Here is a 26,432-nt window from a genome sequence, read left to right as displayed (position 1 = left end):
TAACAGGCAGAGGAAGGTTAGGGCAGCTGTGTTTGTAAAGGATTATGCTACTTTATTCTTTTGAGAACTTCAAAGGACTTCAAGAAAACATGACACTGTCTCTGGAGCATGGCTCCTTATGTTTTTAAGCTTTGGGGTACAGAGAAGAATTCTTTGGCCTTAAAAATAACCAATGTAAAGTGTGAAATTTTTTCAACAATGGACTCAGATTTTCAACCTATAGTTTAAAGAGGATTTGCAATGCAAATCCTCTTGAAAAATAAAACATCATGATGTAGAGTCATACTAAGGCATACATGACTACTGCTGGATTTTTTAAGGAAAGCTGATTGATGGAAGTGGGAGGATCATGGCAGCAGAGCACGGGAGGCCCTAGAAGGAAGGGAGGGAGCTTTTGACCATTTGTTGAATGTCACTACATAGGGTGGCATTATTATACCTAAGTTAGAGTTGATAAAAATGGAGGCTTATAAAGGATGAATTGACAATTATCAAACAACTGGCAAATGGTAGAGTTGGGATCCCAATTATGACTGACACCTCTGTCCACATTCTTAACCACAAGTTTTGATGTACAGATGGCTTGAGCTTTACTTACTTCACGACATGTCTGCCTTCTGTCTCCACTCCACACCCCAAATGCATCTCTTAGTTCTTTTGAAGTGAGGAGCATCATCACGCAAAACATGATCACACTACTCACAAACAAAGCTCACGTAAAGGAAAGGCAGTGTTGGGGAATGACAAGAAAGAGGAGGTCACAATATTTAAGACAAACAAGTCCAACCAGACCACTGGCATGCCACCATGGATTAGAATGCAGCATTTTTATTGTAAAAGTCCACATATTAGGCAATTCCCTTTGTGAAAGGTTTTCAAATACATAGACAGGGAGCAGCTGATAATTAAGAATCAGATTATATATAATATATATTCATATTGCCAATACTATGCACACATTGGAAAGCTAGCTTTTTTTAGTGTCCCCATTATGGAATACATTGCAAGTTGACAATAATAACATGTTTCTCACCATTGAAAATTTGCCAACAACTCTCCCAAAGAGTCAACATTTAATGTTAACAATTCAAAACAAGAAAATAATTAATTCTATTTACATGTGTTTGAAGTTATATACTAGAGCACTGATGTATTAAAGGTTTGTAAAATCAGCAGCTAAACGTGTTTCAAGATTCATCCAGATGACTCGATGATGACTTTACATGGTTTTATATTAACAAAGCCACTCTCTCTTCTCTTCTACTCTTTTTAGATTACCTATAAAGTTTTACTCGCTATGATTGAATTCCGACTTAGAATAATGATTGTCATAAGAAGAACTGACAAAGGGTACTATTTCAGAAAAATAAGGATTCGGGATGAGTACATGAAAATGGAGCTCAACTCACCATGTGTGAAGTCTGGGACAACCACTTCACGTGATTACAATATAGTTAAATGAGGCCACAATCATAGCCTCAACCTCCATGTAAGTCATTCATTTGTTCTTTCATTTTTAATTTAATCATCAGTACTTTTTTTTTCCTACAGTGCATAGAATACTACATTCTGAACACCATTCAGGTATGAATCCTGCTTATGCCTGTCATTTGTCCTCAAGAAGAATTGTGGATGGGTAAAGGCTGACTCATCCTTAAACCTGGAAAAATAATACACAAACTCTAATTATGCCCTAGTAGACTCATTTCCATACACAAAGATAGGACATAATTATTATTCTAAAAGGAGTATGGATGTTGACTAAAATACATTTTTGATAATGAATATAAATAGCCAAAGTTCTTTGGATCCTTCTGTTTATTTCTACAAGATCAAATATCACTTGACAACGCCTATGTGAATAGATAAATCATTAGTTCCAGGCCAGCACAGAGAGATTCACCAGAAGCATATGAGGCCAATTCATCTCAAGTCGTACTTTTTGAGCACCAACTATGTGCCAGGCACTATACAAGGTGCTGAGGATCCAAAGAGGAAATGACAATGATTCTGCCCACAAGGCACTCACAATCACTAGAAGCAGATCTTGAGGTGGAGAATAAGTCCTGTTATGATCTATCATCCTAAAAGGAAGAGAAAATAGCGGCAAGCACATACAATTACTTTATATTCTATGAAATTGGGCATCTTTAGAGGTGGCAAATGTCAATTACCTAGTCTATATTTTCCTTAAAGTGTGTTAATATGTCATACAAGGAAAACAATAAGCTGTTTGAATCTTCATGCATGAGGGAGAAGGTAGTGAAAATTCTTCCCTCCAATTCCAAACCCAAAACCTTATAACGACATTCATGATTCTTTTATAGCCCAAAGACATAGAATAAAAGACAATACTTTATGATGTTAACTTCAATCCATTTATTTTGGCTCTAAAGACATGCATGCATTAAACTTGAAGCATTCTACCTTATTGAAATATTTACATCATTGTACATGTGATGTGGAGGAAATTTTCTTCCTATCTTGGGATAGAAGTGTAATAGATTTCTAGTCTAGGCTCTTATATTTGAAGTGAGTTGCAATTTTTCGCAAATGGGGGAGACATTCTATTGGGATGAAATTTACCACAACTTGATCCCAAATGAACACAGGGTACAGTTTTGAACCTTTCGCATCTAATTGCATTTTGAATTGTAAGGACACCACCACTGTAAATAGTCATGGCTTTCACTATTTCAATTGCTGTAGCTGGAAAATATCTTGTTTAGTTTCAATGTTCTTGCTCTAATTCACTTTGCCTTGCAGGTTTGAAACACAGCAAACATTATAGTTCAAATTACACTTATCAAAGGAGAGTTGGGCGCAAACAATATGACATTAATACAATTTACCAGGTTAGAACATAGAAACAAATTCAGATCATTATAAACACACAGGGGATTATTTAAGTGGACTTAGAAAGGACATCTTTTCTCCATGAGATTTAGTGAATAAGACCCATATCAATAAAACCCATACTTCTTCACAGATAGAGGTAGGAGACCCAATAAACCAGATTGAACAAGCAGAAGGCAGTGGGGAAGAAGATACGCGCATATGAGTCCATTTTGGCAATACGAATATGTATCCTCCCGTGTCTCCAAGCTCCTGTTCGGCAATCTTCAAAACAGCAGAAAAAACTGGCACAGTCCTTGCCATCCAGACATTCATACCCATATTCTTCATCTCTCTCTTGAAGGTGTGTGGCATTGTTCATTTGGATAGTTGCTGATCTTGGGCGGATATCAATGGTAGGGGCCTGAGACAAGGGTAGGGAAGGAGGGGGATCACAGTTAGTTATTCTTGATAAATCTTAGACTATTCTCCACAATGCCACCAATGTGAATGATGAATCTGAAAATGAGTACTCAGGAAATTGCTATGACATCGTGATCTACAATGGTAAAATTGAACTTAGAAGGATAGCACATTTGCAGATTTCAAATTTTGAGCTTAAGCAGTGCAGCTGAAAATAATACCATCAAGCTAATAGCTATAGCAAGAAGATTGAACATCAAAAGAACTCAAAGTTTAAAGATTTAAATCAAACAACTACATGGAATCGTGTTCTAGTAAATATTAGATGTGAGGTTGGTTACATGAAGGCATTTAATGGTGTTGCATGTGAGTAGAACAGAGAAATAAAAATGCATCAATTTTGAAATGAAAATTTGTGTCATGCTTACCAATAGTCAAATAGTATACCCCATTACACTGAGAAAATGTATTAAATCCTTCTCATAGAAAATGTTAAAATATATATAAATATAGAAGTTTCCTGAGTTTATACCACAATGGTATGGCTTATGTTTTAAAGGAATATAATGCTTTGTCTAACATTCACCATCTAGAAGCTTCAGAATGTTAGCAATGTTTACCTACATGTGAGTGAAAATTCAGAAAAAAATGTTACTACCTGTCAAACTCTTTTTAGCATTTTAGAAGAAACCAGTACCAATTAACTGGATGCTAATCTGATCTTACTGCTGGACCAATTATAAAATTGCTATACAATTCAATGATTTATTTAATATTAATTTGGAGGAGTTAGTTTTAGGATAATATAAATTCAAATCCTGTGTCTCTGAATGAGCTATTAGAATTCAATTGGGAATAGAAATTTCCTTGTAATATTGCATGATAGAGCCAAAAGGCCCCTGGATCACCTGGCAGGAAGGGAGGGGTGTTTTAACTTAAAACATTTCAAAGAGAGTATTATTTATTTATTTATTTATTTTTTGCTGAGGTAGATTTGCCCTGAGCTAACATCTGTGCCAATCTTCCTCGATTTTGTGTGTGGGTCACCACCACAGCATGGTTGATGAGTGGTGTACCTCTGCCCCTGGGATCCGAACCTGCAAACCCGGGCCACTGAAGTGGAGTGTGCTGAACCTTAACCACTACGCCACAGGGCCAGCCCCGAGTATTATTTTTATAGAACTGACAGGTAGAGTTCAGACCAATGGAGATTAAGTTTACTTAGCAAAAAACAATTCTGTTTTGAATTAGGATTTACAGGGTTAAATTTTAAGGGGATATATGGTATATGGTGGGTGTAACCAGTAAAATTGGATTCCATTTCCATCTGAGAAGAGAGGGTAAATTTTGGCTTTGATATTTAAAGGGGCCATCTTTACTAATGATATCTCATAGAGTTTATAACTTTATAGCTTCATATAAGGTCAAAACCTTTGTGAATTAGTGTAGTGTTGCCGAATCAACTCTAGAAATCTATAGAACCTTCTCTATCTTCACTGTTTTATCTCGAATGGTTAAATGTCTACTCATAAAAAAAAATAAAACACCATGTAAGCGTTAATAGTTAAATTTAGCAGTTGCATGCAGTGAATTTCCATTCCAAAAACATTATACCTTGAAGGAAAACATCCGAAGAAGCTTTGGATTTGTAGACAGAAAAGAGAATCGCATTTTTTTTAATTAAAAGAAGGAGAAAAAGAAAAGAAAAGAGACAAAATAAGATAAATTAAAAATACATTTTGAAAACATAGTAAGTAAAATGAACTGAAATTATAAACACAGAAGGACAGTTCTGAGCTTGGAATAAAATATATGGCCTAAAGTCGGAAAATGGAATTTGGTGATTGCTAGTGAAATCTTCAATAAATTAATCCACAATTATCTAACTGCAAAAGCCAGTGTTGTTCACTTGTGAGGAAGCTTTCTGTTGCCTGGTTTTCCTGTATAGAAATACTGTGATTTTATTTTCTACTTATCATTAAGAAGGCCTTAATAGATGAATCTTGACGCAACAAACCAAAAGGCATATTAAATAGGAAAATGAAATTTCAGCTTCTCATACACAGCTTAAACTCTTGCTAGTTCTGATAAATCATCTAATTGGCTTAAAAGGGGGAAATGCAGGAAATTCTCAGGTAATTTCGTTTTGTCAATTTTTTTAATCCCCTTTCTCCTCTGCCTTCTTTTCTTCTTCTGTAATCTTCAAGACTCTGGATTAAAGAATCCAAGTGTTTCCATTTCTGCAACAGAATCCACTCTGCAATGACGTAGCTGTTAGAGAGAGCCAAAGGGCTTTTTCCAAAGGACACTTCAGACTCGTTTGAAAGTCAGTCCCCACATCCTTGTTACTGCTGGCAGTTAATAAAGCTGACTGTCAATAGAATCATCTTTTGGGGGAAAATGAAATGGAAAGTAAAGGAGGGTGAGAAAACAAAAAACAATACAACCAGGAAAATAAAATAAGGATAGAGAAAATGCAAAGGCAGAGGGAGGCAAACAGACAGGGAAGGAAAGGACTGCATAAAGCATAACGAATATTTGGGAAATTAAAGATAAGCATTTCCTTTTTATTAATCATCAAGAATAATGATGCTTCTTTCTTTACCTGTTACAAATTCTTACATTCAAATAAACATACGCCATTTGTAGAATTTCACCAGGGTCTGGAGATGCATCAGGATATAACCTAGAATCAGCTAGAGTCCTTCATTATATAATTCAGTCCCCCAAAGTCCATGGGTCAGAAAGACAGCCACTATCAGAGCCCTCATGGCCCTTAGAGCAGAAGACCAGGAAAGGCTATAAATTTAGGAGGGTAGGGTGAATTCCTTTGCCCTTGTCTTGAGAGGGAATGGACCTTAACTTTCATGGTGACTTCTATGAGCCAGACACTGTGTTTAGGTTGGTAAATGGATAGCTTCATGCTCTCTTCAACATCCATAACAAAAAACAATTGCTTTACGCATTTGTATTTGTGCCTCATCATCTCTACTTAAAGTTTGGTGGCGAGGGGAAGTCATCCTTCCTATTTCCAAATCACTGAAATCAACCCAGGTTGGTAACTGTAAAAACCATCAACATCAACCATCATCATCAACTATTAATGGTAAAGACTTTTGTGGTGTAAGGTACCACGAAATGCTTTTTGCTTGCATTACCACATTTATTTCTCACAGCGGCCCCATAAGCGATGCATTTTTTTATAATACTCATTTTGTATATAAGAAAACAAAAACACAGGGAGGCTAGACTAAGTAACTTTTCTCAAACAATAGATGAGCTGTTTCTTTAAAAAACAAAGAGATACATTTTGAGTTTAAAACCAATAAAAGTCCTCTGGCAGCAACACACACACACAGGCGCACACATATTAAATTATTGGCAAAAGTGTGATGATCCTTGAAACTTCAAGAATCTTGCGGCTTCCTAATGGAAAGCTTTGGATGAAAATTTTAATTTAAAATATCAATAATTTAAAAATACTATAGTAAAGGAGCAGAAAGATGAAAATCAATGAAACCTGGAATAATAGCAACTAGAAAAATGAATGCATTTCTCGGAAATGGTTATACTCCCCATGAAATGAAGAGAGCAAGAGTCTGCCTTAGTGAATCAGGTCGTTCTCAATTAACTAATGGCCATAATGAAAACCTATGTCCTGGCCAAACACATTCATTTTTCATCTTGGAGCCCACAGTGTTGAGGCTCAACCTGCAGATAGGCTAAGCAAGACCAAACCAAAGCAAAACCAGGTGGTCTTTCTGCACAAAAATTTCCGTGGTCCTAATGGGAAATGATACATACAGGGTTTTTCTTCTTTTTGTCTTTGTCCTTGCTTGGTTTCCGGTTGCTGACAAAATAATGCAGAGTGCCATACTCCACCAAAGCAGAGAAGACAAAGATGAAGCAGACAGATACAAAGAGGTCCATTGCTGTGACATAGGAGACCTTGGGGAGTGACTTCCGGGCAATGGTGCTGAGGGTAGTCATTGTCAGGACAGTGGTGATACCTGAAGAGAAGCACAACAAAAATTTCATGACCATATCAGCAAGCTGGGTAACTGAGTCACTACTGAGACTAAACTTGTTTTGTGACTTCTGATAAGCAACCTCAGCAATGGGAAAGGAAGTATAATTGGAATTCATTCATTCTGTCCACAAATATTTATCGCCTGCCTACCATGTACCAGCTACTGTGACAAGCACTGAGTATACGCTGAGAAATAAAATAGACATGGTCCCTGCCATATGTACCCTATATTTTAGTAAGAGAGAACACTATGAATCAAGTAAGCAAATAAAAGTATAATTACAAATTATGGTACGCGCCATGGAGAAGAGCAGGGATGATGAGAACCTAGTCGGATGGATGCTGAGGGATGGCTTCTTTGAGGAGGTGATGGTTAAGGCAAGCTTAAAAAATTAGAAATAATCAACTTTTTAACTATTGGCAGAGTAAATAAATTAAGGGAAGATTCTGAGGAAGGAAGGAAAATCTTTTTTTTTCTTTTTAAAATTTTTAGAGTACCTGGCATCTGGGAAGGGGCAAGGGTATCAAGGTAACGCTGGGGAAATAGATACAAGTTATATCATGCAGAGCATGCAAAAATGTTTGCATTTTATTCAAAGTGCAAAGAGAAGCCATTTAAAGGTATTGAATAGAGGAGGTGGGTTGTGTGTGAGTGACATGCTCTGATGAATTCTTTAAAGACTACTATAGGATGAAAATAAGTATCTCAGAAGTAACATCATAACTAATATTTACTGAAAACCTCCTTGTGCCAGGTACTCTAATAAACATTATATGGACATTCTCTCTTTGAATCTTTATGGCAGATATTTTCATTTTGATTTTATAGTTGAGGAAAATGAGGCTAAAAGACCAGCTCCGTATTGAACAGTTAGTAAAGTAACAGAAGAAGGATTTGAACATGGGCATTAAATGTCTGATTTCAAAACCCTTCTTTTTCCCATTGTACAACAGGGCCAACAAACTAGCCTTCCCAAATGGTTTTTTAATGACAGGAACAAAGTTAAGACAACCTGTATGCATCAACCAGGGAAGGATCCGGCACTCTCCTTCTGTAAAAGCTGTGCTATTTATAACAAAGGCAACACAGATTCAGTATTTAAATAGGTTCTAGCTCCAGCTGTAGGAACTGAAGTCAACTTAGTTTAGGTATCAGTTTCCCAATCTGTTGGACCAACTCTTTGAAGGCCCACCTATTTCTTACAGTTCTATGATTCTAATTCAGCATTTCCTATCATGACTGGTTGCATCTTTCTGTACTCCAAAAGCAGTAGCCCCAGGCCTTTACCATCTCCAGCTTCGTGACTTACACTTGTGATGGGGAAGCGGGGAGAGGGGAATTTTCCATTATCTAATGCTGTGCAATTCTACGCTGCTGACCAAGAGATTTCCAGGAGACAGTCGATTTCCCTTGCCTCAAATGGAGGTGCTGGGGAAACTCAGAAGGAATCAGACACGAGACTTGAGGACCAAGGGGGAAGGAGCCACAGAGCAGCAGTATCATCTCACAGGAGAAGAGAATGAAGATTTTTCACTCTCTAAGCTATGGGTTACTGATACAGTGTGCCCTAAAAATGGCTGAATGGAGCCAAAATAGTCTTGACAAAGGATTGAGCAAAGATAAAAATTAACATCTCTCTTCCTAACCTCTCAAGTCTTTATTTGTCAGAGATATTTTTGAAGAGTTTAGGTATGTTTCCAAGAACCACACGGTTTTTTGGGTCAAGTGTTAGCTTAATATCGTTACCTCAGTGTATTTTTGTTACGAAATTCCAAAGAAAGATCGGTGTTGGTTGAAATAACTTCACAGAAAAGAGTAGCCTTTAATAGAGTAGAGGTTTGATCAAGGGAACTGTAGTTATAAACTACAGTTATCGCACATTTCCTACACTATTGTTACTGATTACGGGATTATCCATCTCCCTTTCTAGTCTATATTCTCTGTAACAACAGACAAGACATCCATCTTGATGTCCATTGTAACCTCACAGTCAAGTATAGTGCTGGGACTCAATAAATATTTGTTGAATGACTAAATGAAACAATCAATGGACAGTGTATATATGAAGGATCAAAGAGACTCAGCCTACATTTGAAGGTAGGAATCCATACTGATGACTTGTGGGAGATAGTTTTAATTCCACATAACAGTAGCTAACGTTTATAGATCTTTTCCTTTGGCCAGCGACTGTGTCAAGCACTTTATATATTATCTCACAAAATCCTCACAATGAGGTAAGCACTGTTATTCTTTATTTACAGGTGAAAAAAATTGAGCAGAAAAAGAATAAGAAATTTATCCAAGCTAGTAAGTGATAGAGACGAAATACAAGCCTAGGAAATCTGACTTCAAATCTTTGCTGTGAACTACATTGTTATATTTCCTCTCTGTGAATAGGTACATAATATGTGGCATGAAGCACCAGACACTTGGGAGCTATTGTAGATTCCTAATTCAGGATATAATGTGGGTCTGTGGGTCTTCCATGTTGTCATGACTGAAACTTAGGAATGGTCAAGTGTCTCATCTACAAACTGGGGATGGTGTGGGGGGGGACCTCATAGGGTTCTTGTGAAGATTAAATTAAATAATGCTCATAAATTGCCAGTTCCTAGTAAAGTCTCAATAAATGTAAGGTTTTCCAGTGAGGGAACCACATCACCCATCTGCCGATTGTCATACTGTGGCGGCTGCATATTGCTGTGGTGCTGAAAGCTATGATACCAGTATTTCAAATACCAGCAGGGTCGCCCATGGAGGACAGATTTCAGTGGAGCTTCCAGAGTAGGAAGAAGAACCTGGCCACTCACTTCCGAGAAAAATTGGCCATGAAAACCCTATGAACAGCAGCAGAGCATTGTCTGATACAGTGCCAGAAGGTGAGAGGACGGCACAAAAAGGCTAGGCAGCGTTCTGCTCCGCTGTACACAGGGTTGCTAGGAGTCAGAATCGACTTTTGATGGCACTAACTAAAAATTTTTGTGGTTCTGCCTGGAGCCACACGGAAGAGAACAATGATGAGTGGACGAATGGGAGTTTTAACTGATTCACCAACCGACAACAACATAGCTTGATGAGGTTTTTAAGTCCAGTTTTGCTAAGCAAAGAAGTTAGTCTTCTCTTACCTGCAGTGGATGAAAAATATCCATAGCTTTTACCAATTCCTCCAGTCTTGGCATGAAGTAAACGAAGCTCTCTAGGCATGCTACCTCACCTCAGATTACTTGGGTGAAAAATACCAATTAGCATTTTCATTGTTTCATCCATTGTCATTACACCATGATTAAACCTCATCAGCTACGACCTGCGTACCAAACTATATTCAAGTGTTATAAGTTCCAGGATGACTGTTCCTCATGCTCTGGTGGTCTGAGCTCAGAAAGCAGCCAGAGTCTCTGAGCCATGTGAGTCTATTTATCTCACTCATTAAACAAATTGGTTCTAACTGTTCTGTGGCAATAAGCCTAAAATCTACAAGTGTTTAAGGTCATCTGGTTTAACTCTTGATTGTAAACATTGGAAAAAGTAATTGGACCCAGCGAAAACTAGGTCAGTGTTCTAAAATGTGATTGCACATTCGAATCACCTGGGGAATTTATTTTTTAACTCCTAACACCCAGGCCATGCTCTCTACAAATTAAATAAGCATTTCTTGGGGTTGGACTAAGGCAGCTGTACGTTTAAAGGCCTCCTAGTGATTTAAATATGCAGTTAAATTAAAGAAGTACTGATGTAGAAAAGTGAGACAGCAAAATTAAAATAGAGAAACTGGCTGAACCCAGCTGCCCACCTTTCCCCACAAACCGCCTTCGACAAGGCCTCACACTCAGAGCAAACCTAGGTCTCATTAGCCGAGGTGCCGCTCTACCACCTAGTGGTTGTGTGACCTTGTGTAAGTCATTTCACCTTGCAGCACCTCTGCTTCCTTAGCTCTAAAAATGTGGTAATTTTTATTATCATTTCAACAACTTCTACATGCAGTTGTTGTGAAGAGCAGAAAAGGCCTGGGAACCATCCTGAACATGCCTGACTTGTAGTCAGTGATCATATGGGAGCACCAAGCTGCTACTTGCTCAGGGACCTCTCCCTCATTCCTCATTCGTTAGCTCACTCACCCTGATCCCTTCTCCCACCATGGTCTTTTGTGAGTGAGCATTCATTTAATGAATGGTTGAAATGAGCTACCAGAGAGGCCATAAGAGAGATTTTGACCAGCAGGAGTCTGAACTTCAAGAGAAGAGATTGATTTGAAATCTTTTCCTTAAACTATTTTTGGGATGGGTAGATTGGAATGCATCAATGCATTTGTTCCATCCATTGATAAGTGCATACATTACTTGAATAATTATTGAGGTGCCAGCTATGTGCCAGGACCATACTGGGAGTGAAAAAGACATTTACATTCTGATCTGAGAGACAGACATAGCATGTAATGCAATACATTCACTCAGAGTGACAAGTAACAGTCCTGAAGTAACAGGCTCAACATATTTTGGGTTTGTTTCAGCATGTAGTGTTAGACGAGATATTATAATTGTTGAATGGGACTTGTAACATAAAGTACCACATATAACAGAAAAAGTCAAAATAACTATTTTGAAACAGATGGGAGACTAAATTAGGTTTGGAAGAGGACAAATATGCAAATGATGTCTTTTTTTTTTTTTTTCCAGTAATTGCTTCTGCCCTTGGTATTAATAACCTGGTACAGATCATTTTGTCAGAAAATGCCTATAGTTGGTAACGTTTCTGAGGCCTCATTATGCACTTTGTGTGGAATATCTCATTTAACCTAATAAAATACTACAAGTTAGGTATAGGAAATGATATGTTTTACATGTGAGGAAATTGTGATTTATAGAGATTAAAGGGCATTTCCAATTCCATATTATATATGTAGGTTGAAATCCAGATTTGTTAGATTTCAAAAGCCAAGCTCTTGACTATTGCATGATACTGCCACTCTAGCCAAAAAGTGAACAAGAGATGTTGTTCTAGTTTTCAAATGGCTGATGAAAGAGAATGGTGGTTTTATAATTCATCTTTCAATAGCTTTATTCTTACTTAGCTAAGTCTTTAAGGAATTTTATGTAGTATGAAAATTTCATTCGTGGACCTAGACTCCGATGACACTGTGAGTCTGGGGTTTTGTTATAATCCCTGTGGGCCCTCTTCCTCATGTGGGGAAAAAGATGTGAAAATCCGAGACAAATATCACCATATACAATAGATGGAGCAAATTGCAAATAATCCTAAAGGGGGGGTGGTGGTGGGGAGGGTTCCCAAAATTTCACAGGTAATTGTATTTTCCCCAAAATAATCCTTTCAATGGCTCTTCTATAAAGAGCCAATTACTATGTATGTATGTCTTCAAATATCATCACGATAATTATGCACATTGTAATTAATCAACAGCCAGTGGTAGGCTAATAAATGTGTAACAATTGACTCTAGAAAGAGAAGGTCCTAATCTTTAGTGTGTGCCTATTTCCATGTTGTTAATACTTTCACTTTGATTTCAAGCTACCCATGTGACATCACTGAACACACTCTTGTAAAAGGACAATCAGCTCTCGGGAGCTGGTGTGAGCAGCTCCAGTGTATAACTGCCCGGAGACCAAAATCAAAAAAATCTATTGAAATTAGAAATTTGTTTTTTTCTAGTTAACTTGAATTTATTAAGAAAATTACTAAAGAAAATCTATTGAGTTAATTAAGGAAAACAGAATTAGGAAGCTTTAAACACTGTTTTTCTTTTTTAATATGCTAGTTTTCTTTAAAATGAAACAAATGGCATTTCTATGTAATTGCTGACTGAATTAAAAGCAAATCAATTTAGAAAGGGGGATAAAGATTACTGATATTGGATACCTATCCTGGGCTACTGCAACACAAAGAAATGTGTCTCACCTAAAGAAGTTCTGGCTGGAACAGCATCCTTATTGATCCAGAAAGACACCCAGGATAGGACGACGATGAGTGTGCAGGGGATGTAGGTCTGGATGGTGAAGTACCCCATTCTTCTGCTCAGGTCAAAGTAGACAGACATGACCACGTAATCTCCTGGAACAGAACAAAGATAGCACCATGCAACCCCTTATTGAAAACTGGAAAGCATTTAAAAATAAACACATATTCAACTCTCACGTTCACACATTTAAATTGAGAGTTCTATACAAAGGATATGTTGAAAACCATCTTCCACCCACTTGAGTTAAAAACAAAAGCAAAAGAATGAGAAAGCAAAATCCAAACTAAACTGACTTCTGATCCTTTTAGAAGGATTATGACTACTAGATAGAAGGAAACATTTTTGAGCGTATTGATCATATTTTCTTCTCTTAGGTGATTTTTGATGGTGCCTCCTCTACCTACTTCATACACACAATATAAATTTTTTTTATTTGTTGGGGAGGGAGGGGAACAGTGTTTCTACACTGTGCCTCTCTTGCCTGCAGCGAATCCTAAGGTTTGTAACAATTTCCTCTTGTTTTCAAGACCTTTCTTCACACAAACCAGAGAGGAATATCCTGGTGCTTGACACTGATAAATGACTATTTGACTCAGTTTATAACCAATTCCTATACTGAGACATTTTTCTCATGTTTTCATTGAATCATATGGTTTTCCTTCATAGCAGTTACTTCAGTTAGTAATTTCTCATGCATTTGTGTAGTTATTTTTGTAATATCTGTCTCTCCTATTAGCCTTTATCTGCATGAGTTCACAAACTGTGTCTATTTTAACCCGTCACTGCACTATGAGTACTTAGCATCCTGCTTGATTCCAAATAGGCATTCAGTAACAGTTGTTGAATAAATGATCAAATGAAAGAATACATTTATAAATGTAACCATGAAGAAAAAAACAAAAAATCAAGAAGCTGTATTCTGGAATATTTGGGTTAAAAAACGGAGTTTGTGTAAATAATCCAGAACTCTCTGGAGTAATAAAAGAATCAAAGAATAGCCATGTAGCTAGCTATACATGAGAACAATTTAACGTGACACAATTTGAAGTCTCTGATTTTTTGCAATCATGATGCATGGATTGCTTTTAAAATTTCATGTCCTTCATTTTCTATAATTCCAAATGAAATTTTAGGGAATTTTAATTTTGAATTTAGAAAATATCCTATGGAGACATATCCCAGTTACTATATATTTATGTTTTCTTTATATTCCTAGAGAACATCCGTTTCAAAGACTATATCTGCTCTTGCAACGTGAGGTGAACACATGAGACATGTGTTTCAAATGTTGCTTCTCCTTTCTTTACTGAATTATAATTTGTCCTAAAACGCGTGGAGAATGAAATCCGAATCACGTGTTTTACTTTATTTGGCTTTGTGCCTGTGTTTCTCTACGTATTTGGCTGATTTAGATCTGATTTGAAAATAAGACACTTTAGAAGCCTCACGCAGAGGAAGCTGACTTAGAAGGATGGGTTGTTGCTACTCAGTCCAGTTCTTCCTTCCGACTCTCAAGCGTTATTCCACACTCTTCCAAGCTGCTGGGACAGAAAACCGGTCATTGGCTACTCTTCAAGGGAATAAAGACTCTCCCCCAACCCTGCAGTGTTTCCTAAAAGGAGTTATGAATACCTCCCAACACTACCCTTTGGTGGATTGATGTACTATTTCTCGTCTGGGTCAGGCCTGGTTAAAGCAGTAACAGACCCCCAGACACTAACTGGGGAATTAAGCTTCCACTAGAACATCCATTCTCTCTCAGATATCAACTCGTAGCAAATTATTTAGCAATTATGCCTCAAAACTTGAAGGTGTGAATGTCTTATTGATGATAACTAGATTTTGATTAGTTCCCTGGGATTATGCTGCTTCTGTGTTGATTTATCTGGACTTAAGCTATTTAAAGTCAAAGCATTTCATAAATTAGTTTGGTCTCTGCTTTTGTTCTAATTTAGAATATAATAGACATAGGCTATGATTGAAGAGTGAAGACATTTAATTTGAGATGATGCCCATTAATGTCTATCTTTTTTTTTTTTTTTTTCATTTTCTTTGATTTGAATACCAGAGGCAAATGCAAGCTAGGAAAAACAGAGAGTTTTTCTTTTAAAATAACATTCAGGGACACTTTTTCTCCCTCTTTTCCAAGTCTTTGAGAGTTTTCTGAATATTTTAAACACTTGTTTAAGTGAAACTTTACAAATTATAATATTTTAAATAAATCTAGACAATTTTAGTAACTTCTTTTTACTCCTTATCATGCAAGTGAATGAGAATCTACACTTCGGCATTAATGATCTGACTCTTTTAAAGGTGAACTTTAATTTTGCCTCAGGTTAACAAGATAATTATCTCAATTCAATTCTCCACTTCCCTTTAGGTCAGAATCTAAACTTCCATAGTCTATTTATCTATCAATTTCTATTTTCAGGTAATAGCTTCTGAGCATCTTTCATCTTTGCCAGCAAATTCAAAGCTTTTCTACCACTAGATTACAGATTCAAACTTGGGAACAGGCTATTTAAAAGCAAAGCAGCTTCACAGTGACAGCCTGATGCCTGTCTTATCTCTAAGGCCACATCGCTTTTTGTATTTTTAAAAACTCTTGGGCTGAGGAGCCTATAAAATCAAATCCCCTTAAGTGCCGCATCAGTGATTCCCAGGCCCAAAGGTTTAAATGCCAACCAAGTCAAAGGTGGTTATTTCAGCCACTTCAGATTTATTCTTTCTATTGATTTTTTCCTGACATATGATATTTAAAGTCATAGCATTTTATAAATTAGTTTGGTCCCTGCTTTTGTCCTAATTTAGAATGTAATAGACACAGGCTATGACAGAAAAGAGAAGACATATAATTTGAATAACACTAATGTCCATTCTTTCTTTTTTGTAAGCTTCTTATGTCTAATTTTAGGAAAAGATGATCGACGTTAAGGAACAATGAATTCCAACTATTATTTTTCAGCTATGCTGTTAACCACATGAAAGCTTGAGAATTCAGTATTTATTAGGGCGTTTTGGCTCTTATTTCATCCGTGAAACTCTCTCCTCTTAAAAGCTTAATGATTCCATGGTAGAGAAGTATTTCCCTCTGTTGAACACCTGAAATGATAAAAATAATTATTTTCTAGTTACCAGTAATGAGGGCCTACTATGTGCAGGCACTGAATGATTTGTATATATTATCTCTAAACATCCTAAACGCTTTGTCAGGATGGTGAAAATACTAAGACTTCACTTCGTTCCTCTCTCATGATTCTTACTCCACTTCAACGTAGTTGAATAGAGTATATGTTATTCTACTAGGTTATCTTTGCAGGCTTAATTAGTGTTATACTTTTCTTTATATTCCTTTCTCTAGTCTCTTCTTTATTTAAGTCAACAAGCATTTTTAATCATTGCTATGCATAGAACACTATATTAGGAAATGTGGGGACTACAACCTACGGAATCTGACAACTGATTCTAAATTAAATGGATTAAATGGGAACAAGATTGTTTTCTCTCTGACTACAACTCAGACAGAGAGATATGATGAGACAATGTATTAGATCCACCTTTATCATCCCTCATTAAATACTTGAATCTGAGGCATAATTCCATGAGGTTGATTTTGACCACAGGCAGGCAGGAGAGTTGACTGGCTGCATTTTTATCTTGGGAAATTATTTCCTAAAATTAGATCTCTACCTCACCTAACACACAAAAATAAACTTAAGATGGACTGAAGAGCCAAACTTAAGTATGAATATGAATGCTACACAGGAAAAAATATAGGAGAATATCTTTATAATCTTACTGTGGAAAAGGCTTTGTCAAGCACCACATAAAACATAAAAGGCACAAAGGGAAAAAAATGACACATTTACCATGTAAAACTTAGAACTTCCATATTATAAAGAATACTTTACATAATTTTAAAAGGTAAAACACCACGCCTGAATAAAATATTTCCAAAAAAATAAGAAATCAAAGGCTAATATCACTGATACATAAGGAATTCCCATTGATCATTGAGAAAAGAAACCCAAATTTTTAACTGGGCTAACCAAAATGAATGAACAATTCATGGATGCTAAGTATATGAAAATATTCTCAACTTCAGTAGCAATCAGTGAAATGCAAAGTAAAATAATAGCATTTCACTTTTAGCCTATCAGATTGGGAAAAAAAAAACCTAATCGGTAATTTCCCCTGACAAGTTGTGGACAAACAACAGAGCTACACACTCTTGGTGGGGGTATACACGAATGTAAAATTTTTGGAAGGTTATCTGGAAGTATGTAAAAAAAATTTCACTCCTAGATATTTGGAATAGACACTGCAGAAAAAAAGTGGTTTTAAATATTGCCTTTCAAGTGTCACTAAGATTTTCTCAAGGTTTGCCGTGTGCCCGAAAGAATGAGTAGAATACCCAGTCCTTGGGCAGAATCCCCATCCCTAGGCTTAAGGAGTCTAGAGCATCGTGGGGGAGAGAAGACGTTCAAATGTAATCAGTTGCTAACTTCTATGCATGCCACCCCCGAATGTTTCTGCATCCATAACCTGCCCACCATTCCCAGTGGTGCCTTAGGCTCTCGTTAACTATTCTGGAATTATATTCAGCATTCTTCCAGCAACTAGGTCCTTTGAGGTCAAGAGAGGGGAAAATATATAGCTAAACCATAATCCTTGCCATCAGAGTCCTCAGACGAAGAAAGACGTATGACTATAGCTTCACGACTCAATGGCACAAGGGCCCTAATAAAACATATCCATGCGAATTTATCTTACACCCCTGATTACGTGAAGTTTCTGGCAAGCCCATTTCTGAAAGTTCTGATTAAGTAATGCCAGTCTTCACAAACTTTAAAGAGATCCATGCTCCTCTTTGAAGAAAGCCCAAACTCTGTAGCCTGGCATGCAAGGCTGTCTATAATCTGAATTGAACCTAGATCTTTCTCTCTCACTATTCCCTTCATGTTCTCTAAACCTAGACAAAGTAAATTAAATATTTCCACTTCACGCTGCTGTGACTTTTCTCTTTATTCTTTCTGGTGTCATATCTCTCCCAGATTCCTAACTCTTCTCCTTACTCCTTTTCCTCGTTCTAGCCTTCCATCCCCTCCCCCCACACTACCCCACACACATACGCCATACAGTGACTAGACCTGTGCTAAGATGGTGGCCATCTTAAGTAACATTTAAAATTAAGTGAAGCTTAAAAATCCATTTTCTCAGTTGTTAAAGCCACCTTTCAAGGCTCAATAGTTACTTGTGGTTAGTAACCACTGCTTGGTGATAAGTACAGATTATAGAAAAGTTACTTCATCTAAGAAAGTTCAGTTGGACAGTGCTGATCTAAACTAATCTTTCTAGAATGAATTTCTGTTCATGCCATTCCCTTCAATTTTCTCAGTATAAAATCCATGCTACTTACCACATGATTCTAGTCCATTTTGCTCTGATCCATACTGAATCATCCCAGCCACATCTCAAACCATTTATAATCTCCCCATTTAATGCCCACCCAACCTGATTTGTTGTCTGCTCTCCCAAGGGGTTCTGCTCATTCTTTTGTTCTCCTTTGCCACATGTTGTCTCCAACTTCTGGAATACTCTCTGCTACTCTGATCATGTCATACACATATAACACAACTCCAAACCCTTCTGTAATTGCCCATTGATATCAAGACACACTAAAGTTCTTGAACTTTTCCTGTAAGACTTTGTATGATCTTTTCCCAGACTTTGTCTTCAGTCTCAACTTAAATAGTATTTCTTCACACTCCAATTGGGGTTCTTGCAGTTCCTTAAAAGCCTCCTGCTACCTACCTCTTGCCTTAGGGTCTTTTCACATGCTAATCCCCTTGGCTTGAACTCTAGTATCCCCATCTTTACTTAATTAACTCCATTCTTTCTTCAGATGTCAATTAATTTAGCCCATCACCAGAGAAGCTCTTATTAGATCAAATGTCCTCAGCAAGATCTCATAGCACCATATGTCTACCATAGAGCTGATCATAATTATAATGCTTGATTGGTGTGAATACTGGAGTACACTCTAGATTATAATTAATCCATGAGCTCCATAAGGGAAGTGGCTGTACCTTTGCTCACTGTTGTATTCTCAGCATCTAGTACAGTGCCTGGTGCATTGAAGGAGTTTAACAATTATTTGTTAAATGACTAAACACTTTAGCTCAGAAGGCCATGAAGAAAATCTTGGGTGAACTCTACACCATAATCATGTAAGACCAAGCAGAGATCAACATGGGCTTTTAAAATATTAAACTTTTACTTTAGAAATTATTGCTTGTGGAAATATTTTTACTGGATACCTTGCTGAATGTAATCCCCTGAGATGTGGCTATAAGGTCACAGTGAGCTGTTAGCAATCCTAACTGCTTGCCAAGAATTAAAAAGGGAAGGGAAATCAGCCACATCAGAGTGGCTGCATTATGCTTATTAAAGAATCGACTGGTGATTTGAGCTTCTCAGCCAGATCCAATTAGCGAAGGAGGAGAAAAAAGGGGCTTGGCTGCTGAAACAGAACCATCATAGGAAGTCTAAAATGTGTGTTTTCATTTCAAAACGTCACCATTTTTATCTCATCTGTTGTTTGTTTAAGTCCATGAGTTGAAGAAAAAGAACAAAATAGCAGTTGGGGAAAAAACAACGAAAAATGAAAAGTGTAACATAATTTTTTTTCAGGCTAAATTTATCTTTTAAAGACTCCCTCTGACTTCTCTACCAAGGAAAGGGAGCATAGAACTGTGGTGAGAACAGGAGCTGCTTCAAGTTAGAGAACCTAGAAGCAGAGCTGGAGTCCAGAATTCTTGCAAGGGTGACTTGTTGGGGTTTAGCTGTCAGAAAAGGGGAGTGAAGGAAGCAGAAAAAGGCCGTGGAAAAAAGCTAAGCATGGATTTGCTTCAGCCTAAGGAGAAGAGCTTCCAGGAGGTTCTGGAACAAAATGCACCACAGAGTCAGTCCCACCTTGAGGCAAGGGCAGCAGTTATTTGCACTCTGTAGGCTGAGGTGGGCTGATCTCCTAGTTAAGATGGCTCTATTTTGGCCAAATGTAATTCCAGAGAGGGGAGCAGTGGTAGGCTGTTGGCAGCCAACACTTGCAGCGCCTGAGGGATGGGTGCTTCAGCTCAGAAAAGGTGATGGGAAGAAGGGGACATTAAGAATGTCCACTGCAAGGACTGTGGTGTCAGATTGGCTGGGTTCAAAAATCCTAGTCCTGTCACTAACTGGTTGTGTGATTTGGGCAAGTTCCTTAATTCTCTGAGTCTCAATTTCCTTACTAGAATTCACTTCATAGGGTTATTGTGAACATAAAAGACAATACATATAATGTGCTTGGTATAATTCTTGACACATAGTAAAAGGTCCATTAACGTCAGTTACTATCACAAAGTAGCATAATCTATATAATGTAATTAATATCATTCTGTCGCATATAAACATAGAAGAAATGTAACTAAACATTCAAGAGAGAACTAAAGTTTGAAAGGGTCTTAGAATTTATCTATGTTAACCAAGTCTATCCTCTTAAAGATTAAGCAATTGAGGCTCATCAAAGAAGATGGGTGTTTTATCTAAGCTATCTAGTGGCAGATCCAAGACTCCTGCCTCCCAAACCAGTACTCTTTGTGGAGTAAAAAGCCTGTTCATTTTGAGCCAGTGGTTAGGATCATAGATATAAAGCAAAAAAGTGGAAAGTTGAGTAAATTATTGAATGTGGTTAATATAGAAAGCTTGTTTGGATAACTGAGGCCCCCAATCACAAAGAGAAAAATTTATTTTATCTGTTCTTAAACCTTATCTAATAGACACATTACATTTAGGAGGGTGGAAACTCATTTATCTGGAATACCAGGCTGTCTGACTCAACAACCATACTAGTTTTCCTCTTGGAGAATAGCTTTAGACAAAAAGAAGCTCAATATTCGCAGAGCCTGCAGAGATTAGTGGTTTTCTCTAGGTTCATGCAGTGAACCTGGGTATTTGCTACTCTCTCAGTTCTCTGTACTCTTTTACTAGAAAATCTTCTTTACTAGTGTAATAGCTTCTCTTCCTCACCCTCTGAAAGAGCCACCACAGATTCTTAGCTCCACGTGGCCTTTTGTAATGCAATTCATTATTTCGAGCCCATCATCAAATTCCAACAATGCAGCCAATAAATTCACCTTGGGATTTATATAAATAAAACAACTCTGGCTCAGAAGTCTGAAGTTGAAGATACAAGTGAATGTATTTGCCACTTTGATCCATCCAAAGGGAATGCAATTTCCCAGCTTAATTAAATCTAACTCCTACAAACATCTGACTAGATACTAAAACATGTTTTACATAAGTGCAGAGCAGTTTGCGGTAGCAGAAAATATACAGGATCCAGTCCCAGGATTCAAGTTCTACTGATGACATTAACAAGGTACAGAGACTTGGGTAAGCTGTTTAAATTCTCCCAGTAAAATAGAGATAATCATACCTATTGCTACGACTGTGCCATATGTGTTAATGGTAAGGAAAGTGTTTTATAACTTTCAGACACAATGTATAGAGGAGGTGGTACTTGTAGCTTCCTAAAGACAGTTGTTTTGCAAAAGAGCTTCTATGACAGTGGTAGGTAAGCTTCCTGTGGAGTGATATTTTTTTTTTAGCCTTTATTAAAAGGCTACCTGCAACCTTCAGGAATAATAGTAAAGCAGCCAGTCTTGTTCTTGTTTATACGAACACCAATGTATCCATGAAAACAATTAATACCATCATATTAATATAGTTCACAAATTTGTGTCACAAAAGTTATATATTCCCTTCTGTTCAACTTGGTCTCTGAAGTACAGACTAGTTACACATCACATGGCTTGTTAGTCAAAGGTAACACTACCTTTTTATGTGTGGTTACTCCTTGTGTAGCGTATTATTGTGACACCACTAAATCTCCTACTTTATCTCTTTGAGAAGTCTCATGCAGGAGAAATTTAAAAACATATATTCATATTTCACTCAGCTCTGATGGCTTTACGTAGCTGACTGGAGATATTTTCAACAGCTCAGAAGAGAGATACCAATAAGGAGCGCATTCCGTAGTGTAGTTATATCTGTTTCTGTCAAATGTGATAAGAAAGTTTGACTGGTTTTGTAGAGATATCAGTAGAAATCTGAGAAATTCTAAGAAAAAGAGCAGTCATTCACTTCCAGTCAGCTGTAAATAAGTACTAGCTGAGGAAGGACTTTATACTCCTTGGCATTAGAGATTATAATTAATTTGTCACAGTTGTAGTCCCAGGGCCACAAAGAAGGGGTCAATATGTTATATTTTGCCATTCTAGTATAGAGATGAGAAGACTCCACTTCACAGAGGAACTGAGTAGAAATCCTATTTGTGACCTGTGGAAAGGAGCAAGATTTCGCAATAGGAAAAGGCATGGTCCACAGGTCTGTCTCTGGAAAATGGAATCTTCAACCATGAGCAGCCACTTGTTGCACTTACTATGAAGCCAGCAGCCTGTTCTCCTGAAAAGTTGTTCGGCATCCACAAATTTGTAAAAACAGAAGAATATTCATTGTAAGAACTGAGTTCTTGTCCCAAGATGGCTAAGAACTAATTTTTGATATTAGTAAGCTATTTTAACTTACCACTGTGGGCTCAGTTTCTTTTCTCGTGAAACAGAGATGATAAAATCCACCCTAGAAACCTTGTTATTGCAACAATCAATACTTGTTATAATTTCCATCATTTTTGAGCCCCTCCTATGTGCCAAAGACTCTACTAGACACTCTATATGCCACTCAAAATTATGTTTTAGTATTATTAGACATATTTCACTGATTAGTATGGAAAGGTTCCAGAATTTGTGGTAATTTCTTTATAGCTACGAATATTAGAGTAGGCATCTAAGCCAAGTTTGATTCTAAATCCAAAGCTTTCTCATTAATTCCAGTAATCTAACATAGAAAAAGCTTAGAAAAGCAGTAGTTTAGAACTATTAGGGGCATTTCAATCATGAAATATGAGTTCAAATTATAATTAGAAGGATGCTGCCCTGTTGATTCCAAAATAAGCATTTTTTGGTTCTTTATAAATCTTTATTCTTTGTAAATTTAACTTTTACAAATAATTTTTATTCTTTAAAATTATAAACTTTTATAAATTTTTTTCTTCTTCTCAGCTCATATTTTATTTCATTCATTGTTTAATATTTCTTCCCAATTTTGAAAGCCATCAGAAATCAAAATATTCAAAAAGAAGAAAGAAGAGAGGATAAGAGATAGGAAAATAAAAGGAGATAAAAGAAGGAAAAAGAAAGAAGAAGAAGAAATTAGTTGGGAGTGCTCTTAAAGTAAGATGTCTAAAAATGTGTTTCATTGAGCGTTGATTCCATAACATACTAAAAATAATGGCTTCTGTCCTCAGGAACGTTTGATTTTGCTGCATAGGATGCTACTCCACTGAGGTTTACCACGCACGTTAGCACAGATTTGTCTCTGCACCACGGGAAAATGTCTACGTTTAACCTAAAATTTTCCAAATGTACATGATCGTAGAACTTGTTTTCTAGAGAATGCTTACTATAGCCTATAATATCAATATTCAGCAGGACTTGCTGTGGGACATACTCAGGGGCACCGTTCCTCCATCTTCCCTCATTTTTTTCCTGACCTATTAAACAGGATTTTCTACCTTTTTAGAAGAACTGGAAAGAAAAAAATTCCACTCTGACCTCTTCCCACTGTATTCATTTTGCATATCTGATTAGGGAAATTGGGACTCTTGGCCACATAGGTGTTTTCTTGCTGGATGCAGCTAACGATGTCTTACATCTGGTCTCCATTTGGTAAGCTCCCCTGAGTCCAGGCATGAACTAATTTTCAGAGGTTAATCTAATGCTTTCTCTCACGTAGTCTCTACTTTAGGTACTCAATTGGTGCCAGCCAGCCGTTCTAAGCAAGTACGATGGTCTTGCACACCAACCTCTCCTTTGAGTTGGTTAATACCAAAGATTAGATTTGGAAGAAAAATAGTAAGAATCCCAAATGTGACTACAAGCTTATCCTCCAAACCAATGCCATCAGCTATAAAGACGGTAGGTATTTGAACCCGATCTGGTGAATTTACGAATATATCTCACAAATGGTTCCAAAATCAAGAGAGAGAAAAATCAAAGAGAAAAATGTTATTAATAATTATAACTCAAAACCCAGAAACCTCTTCTAGAGAAATAAGCATGTTAGTAGAAACACTTTATTTTCTTGTTGTTTTCCCTCTTTCAATGGGCCTGGCATAACTTCGCGTTTGAAGGCAGACCTGATTAATCTAATCCGGGCACTGACATTTTCTTAAAGAAAAGACTCCGCAGAGGTTGAGAAACCTAATGTTATCAGAATACCAAGCTTTCTAAAATGGTTTTGAAAGCAGCTGGAAAAAGAACGTTCAAATTCAGGCAACTGCAGGCAGTGGTTGCAAAAGGTCAAATCACAAAATGTTCGCTAAGATGTCAAATCATTCCTGGGGATACTCTGCAAAATTATAGGCTTAAAAACTTGACCTCACTTGCTCTTTGCTCTATGCCCAAGCATTCAACTTTAAAGTTTTTGGTCTTTTTTCCCCTGCTGGAATTCTCTCACCCAGGAAGTTTTGCATTTTGCGATATTCAAGGTAATTTTTAAGATGTTTGTCAAAAATCATTACTAGTATAAAAAAAACTCTATAAATTACATCATACTACATAGAGTTGGTTCTCAAAAAGGTCAGCTTCTCTGAATAAGGAAACTTTATCTTTCAGTGGGAAAAGCACTGGACTCAAAGCCAGCAGATCCGGGTTCTAATTTCTGCCTGGCTAAGATCTTGTTCTGTGATCTTGAGTAAATCTCTTTCCCTTTCTGGTTCTCTTTTTGTCTTCTTTATAAAACTTAATTAATTCTACTAGATAATAAATCTTGTGGAAAAACTATGACTTTAGTATTTAAAAATTATTAGTAGTAATATTATTTAAATATGCATATTTGAAACATATGTCCAGATTTCACCAATGGGAGTTCTAAAAGTTATAAAAAATAAAGCAATGTGACATTTAACACAAAAATTAAAACTAGTTATTTCTTAGTTTGACATTCATTTGCTGTATAACCTTGAGCAAGTTATTTAACCACTCTGGTCTCAGTTCTCCCACATGGAAAAATGGGGATGATAGTTACCCTACATCATAGAGTTGTGATGAGGATTAGGTAGAAGGATTCCTGCAGACTATTTAGAACAGGGCCCGAGACATAGCAGGTGCTTAATAAGTGTTCCTGAATACTATTACCGTTATTTTTTTCCTTTTCCTAGTGTTTTCACGTAACTCAGAAGGTCTTATGACCTTGAGAATCTAGTTGTACATCAAAGCTGTTCATTTTGATTTGTATTTACAATAAATATCTTTTTATTTTTTTCTGCCTATCAGGAAGTCAAAAGCTGAGTCCCAATCCTTCCTCCTCTCGTTTTAATTCTAAAGATTCTATAGCTGTACACCTGACAGGACCTCTTCTCTTGCACTGTAATGCCCACTTTGGGTCAAAGACAAGAGAGCAGAACAATCCATCCTCTTCCTTCCCCTGACAAGGCTCCGTTACAAACATAAAACATGAGAAGGCCACAGTGCAGGAGTGATAAGAAGGCTCCCAACTGGGGAGCAGCAGGTCTTATACTCTATGTGTGATCCTCTGCAGACTCAAGAGTCTACCCCAGGGCTGGTGAGATGACAGCTGTCCTGCCTCTACTCCACGGCAGGCACAATGGCCTCCTTCTATTCTCCAAAAAGCCCTTGTTGTGACTTGATTGCGTAATAAAGGAAAAAATACGAAGACTTGGGAAAAAGCATGCAACCACATCCATTTTCAGATTATATTTGGATTCAGACCTCAAAACTGTCTTGGTTTTCAATTTAGATGTCAAAGAATGAATTCTAGCATCATTTTGTTTTCAACATGGAGTGTTCTGTCTCTTCCATTTTATAAAGGACAATCTAGATCAGGAGGTTGATGCCCAGTATTCTCTGTCCACAGGGAAGATGAGGATTGTGTTTTTGAGCAAAATGGGCCTGTGGGAGCAACTGCTCTGCAAGAAGGATCACATGAACCAAGGCATGTATGTATCTGCCTCAGATCTGCCTTCTGCTACTGCAGAGCTCATAGAGGAGATT

The 26,432-nt window shown here is 37.1% G+C and overlaps 1 protein-coding gene across 1 annotated transcript in view; it reads right to left on the bottom strand.

Annotated features, from left to right (window-relative positions):
- Positions 1 to 814: 814 nt before the first annotated feature.
- GABRG2 (gamma-aminobutyric acid type A receptor subunit gamma2) overlaps positions 815 to 26,432 on the bottom strand; it is a 108,202-nt gene continuing 82,584 nt past the window's right edge. The window contains exons 7-9 of the mRNA XM_058545427.1: positions 13,200 to 13,352; positions 7,063 to 7,268; positions 815 to 3,259 (exon numbers count right to left, since the gene is read on the bottom strand). Coding sequence (XP_058401410.1) covers positions 2,984 to 3,259; positions 7,063 to 7,268; positions 13,200 to 13,352 — 635 coding nt within the window. The 3' untranslated portion in view covers positions 815 to 2,983. The remainder of the gene's footprint in view (positions 3,260 to 7,062; positions 7,269 to 13,199; positions 13,353 to 26,432) is intronic.

This window comes from Diceros bicornis, chromosome 1, assembly GCF_020826845.1.
Source record: "Diceros bicornis minor isolate mBicDic1 chromosome 1, mDicBic1.mat.cur, whole genome shotgun sequence".
Lineage (NCBI taxonomy): Eukaryota > Metazoa > Chordata > Mammalia > Perissodactyla > Rhinocerotidae > Diceros > Diceros bicornis.
Note: the sequence above shows the minus strand (reverse complement) of the source record. Positions and strands in the feature narration are given on the sequence as shown.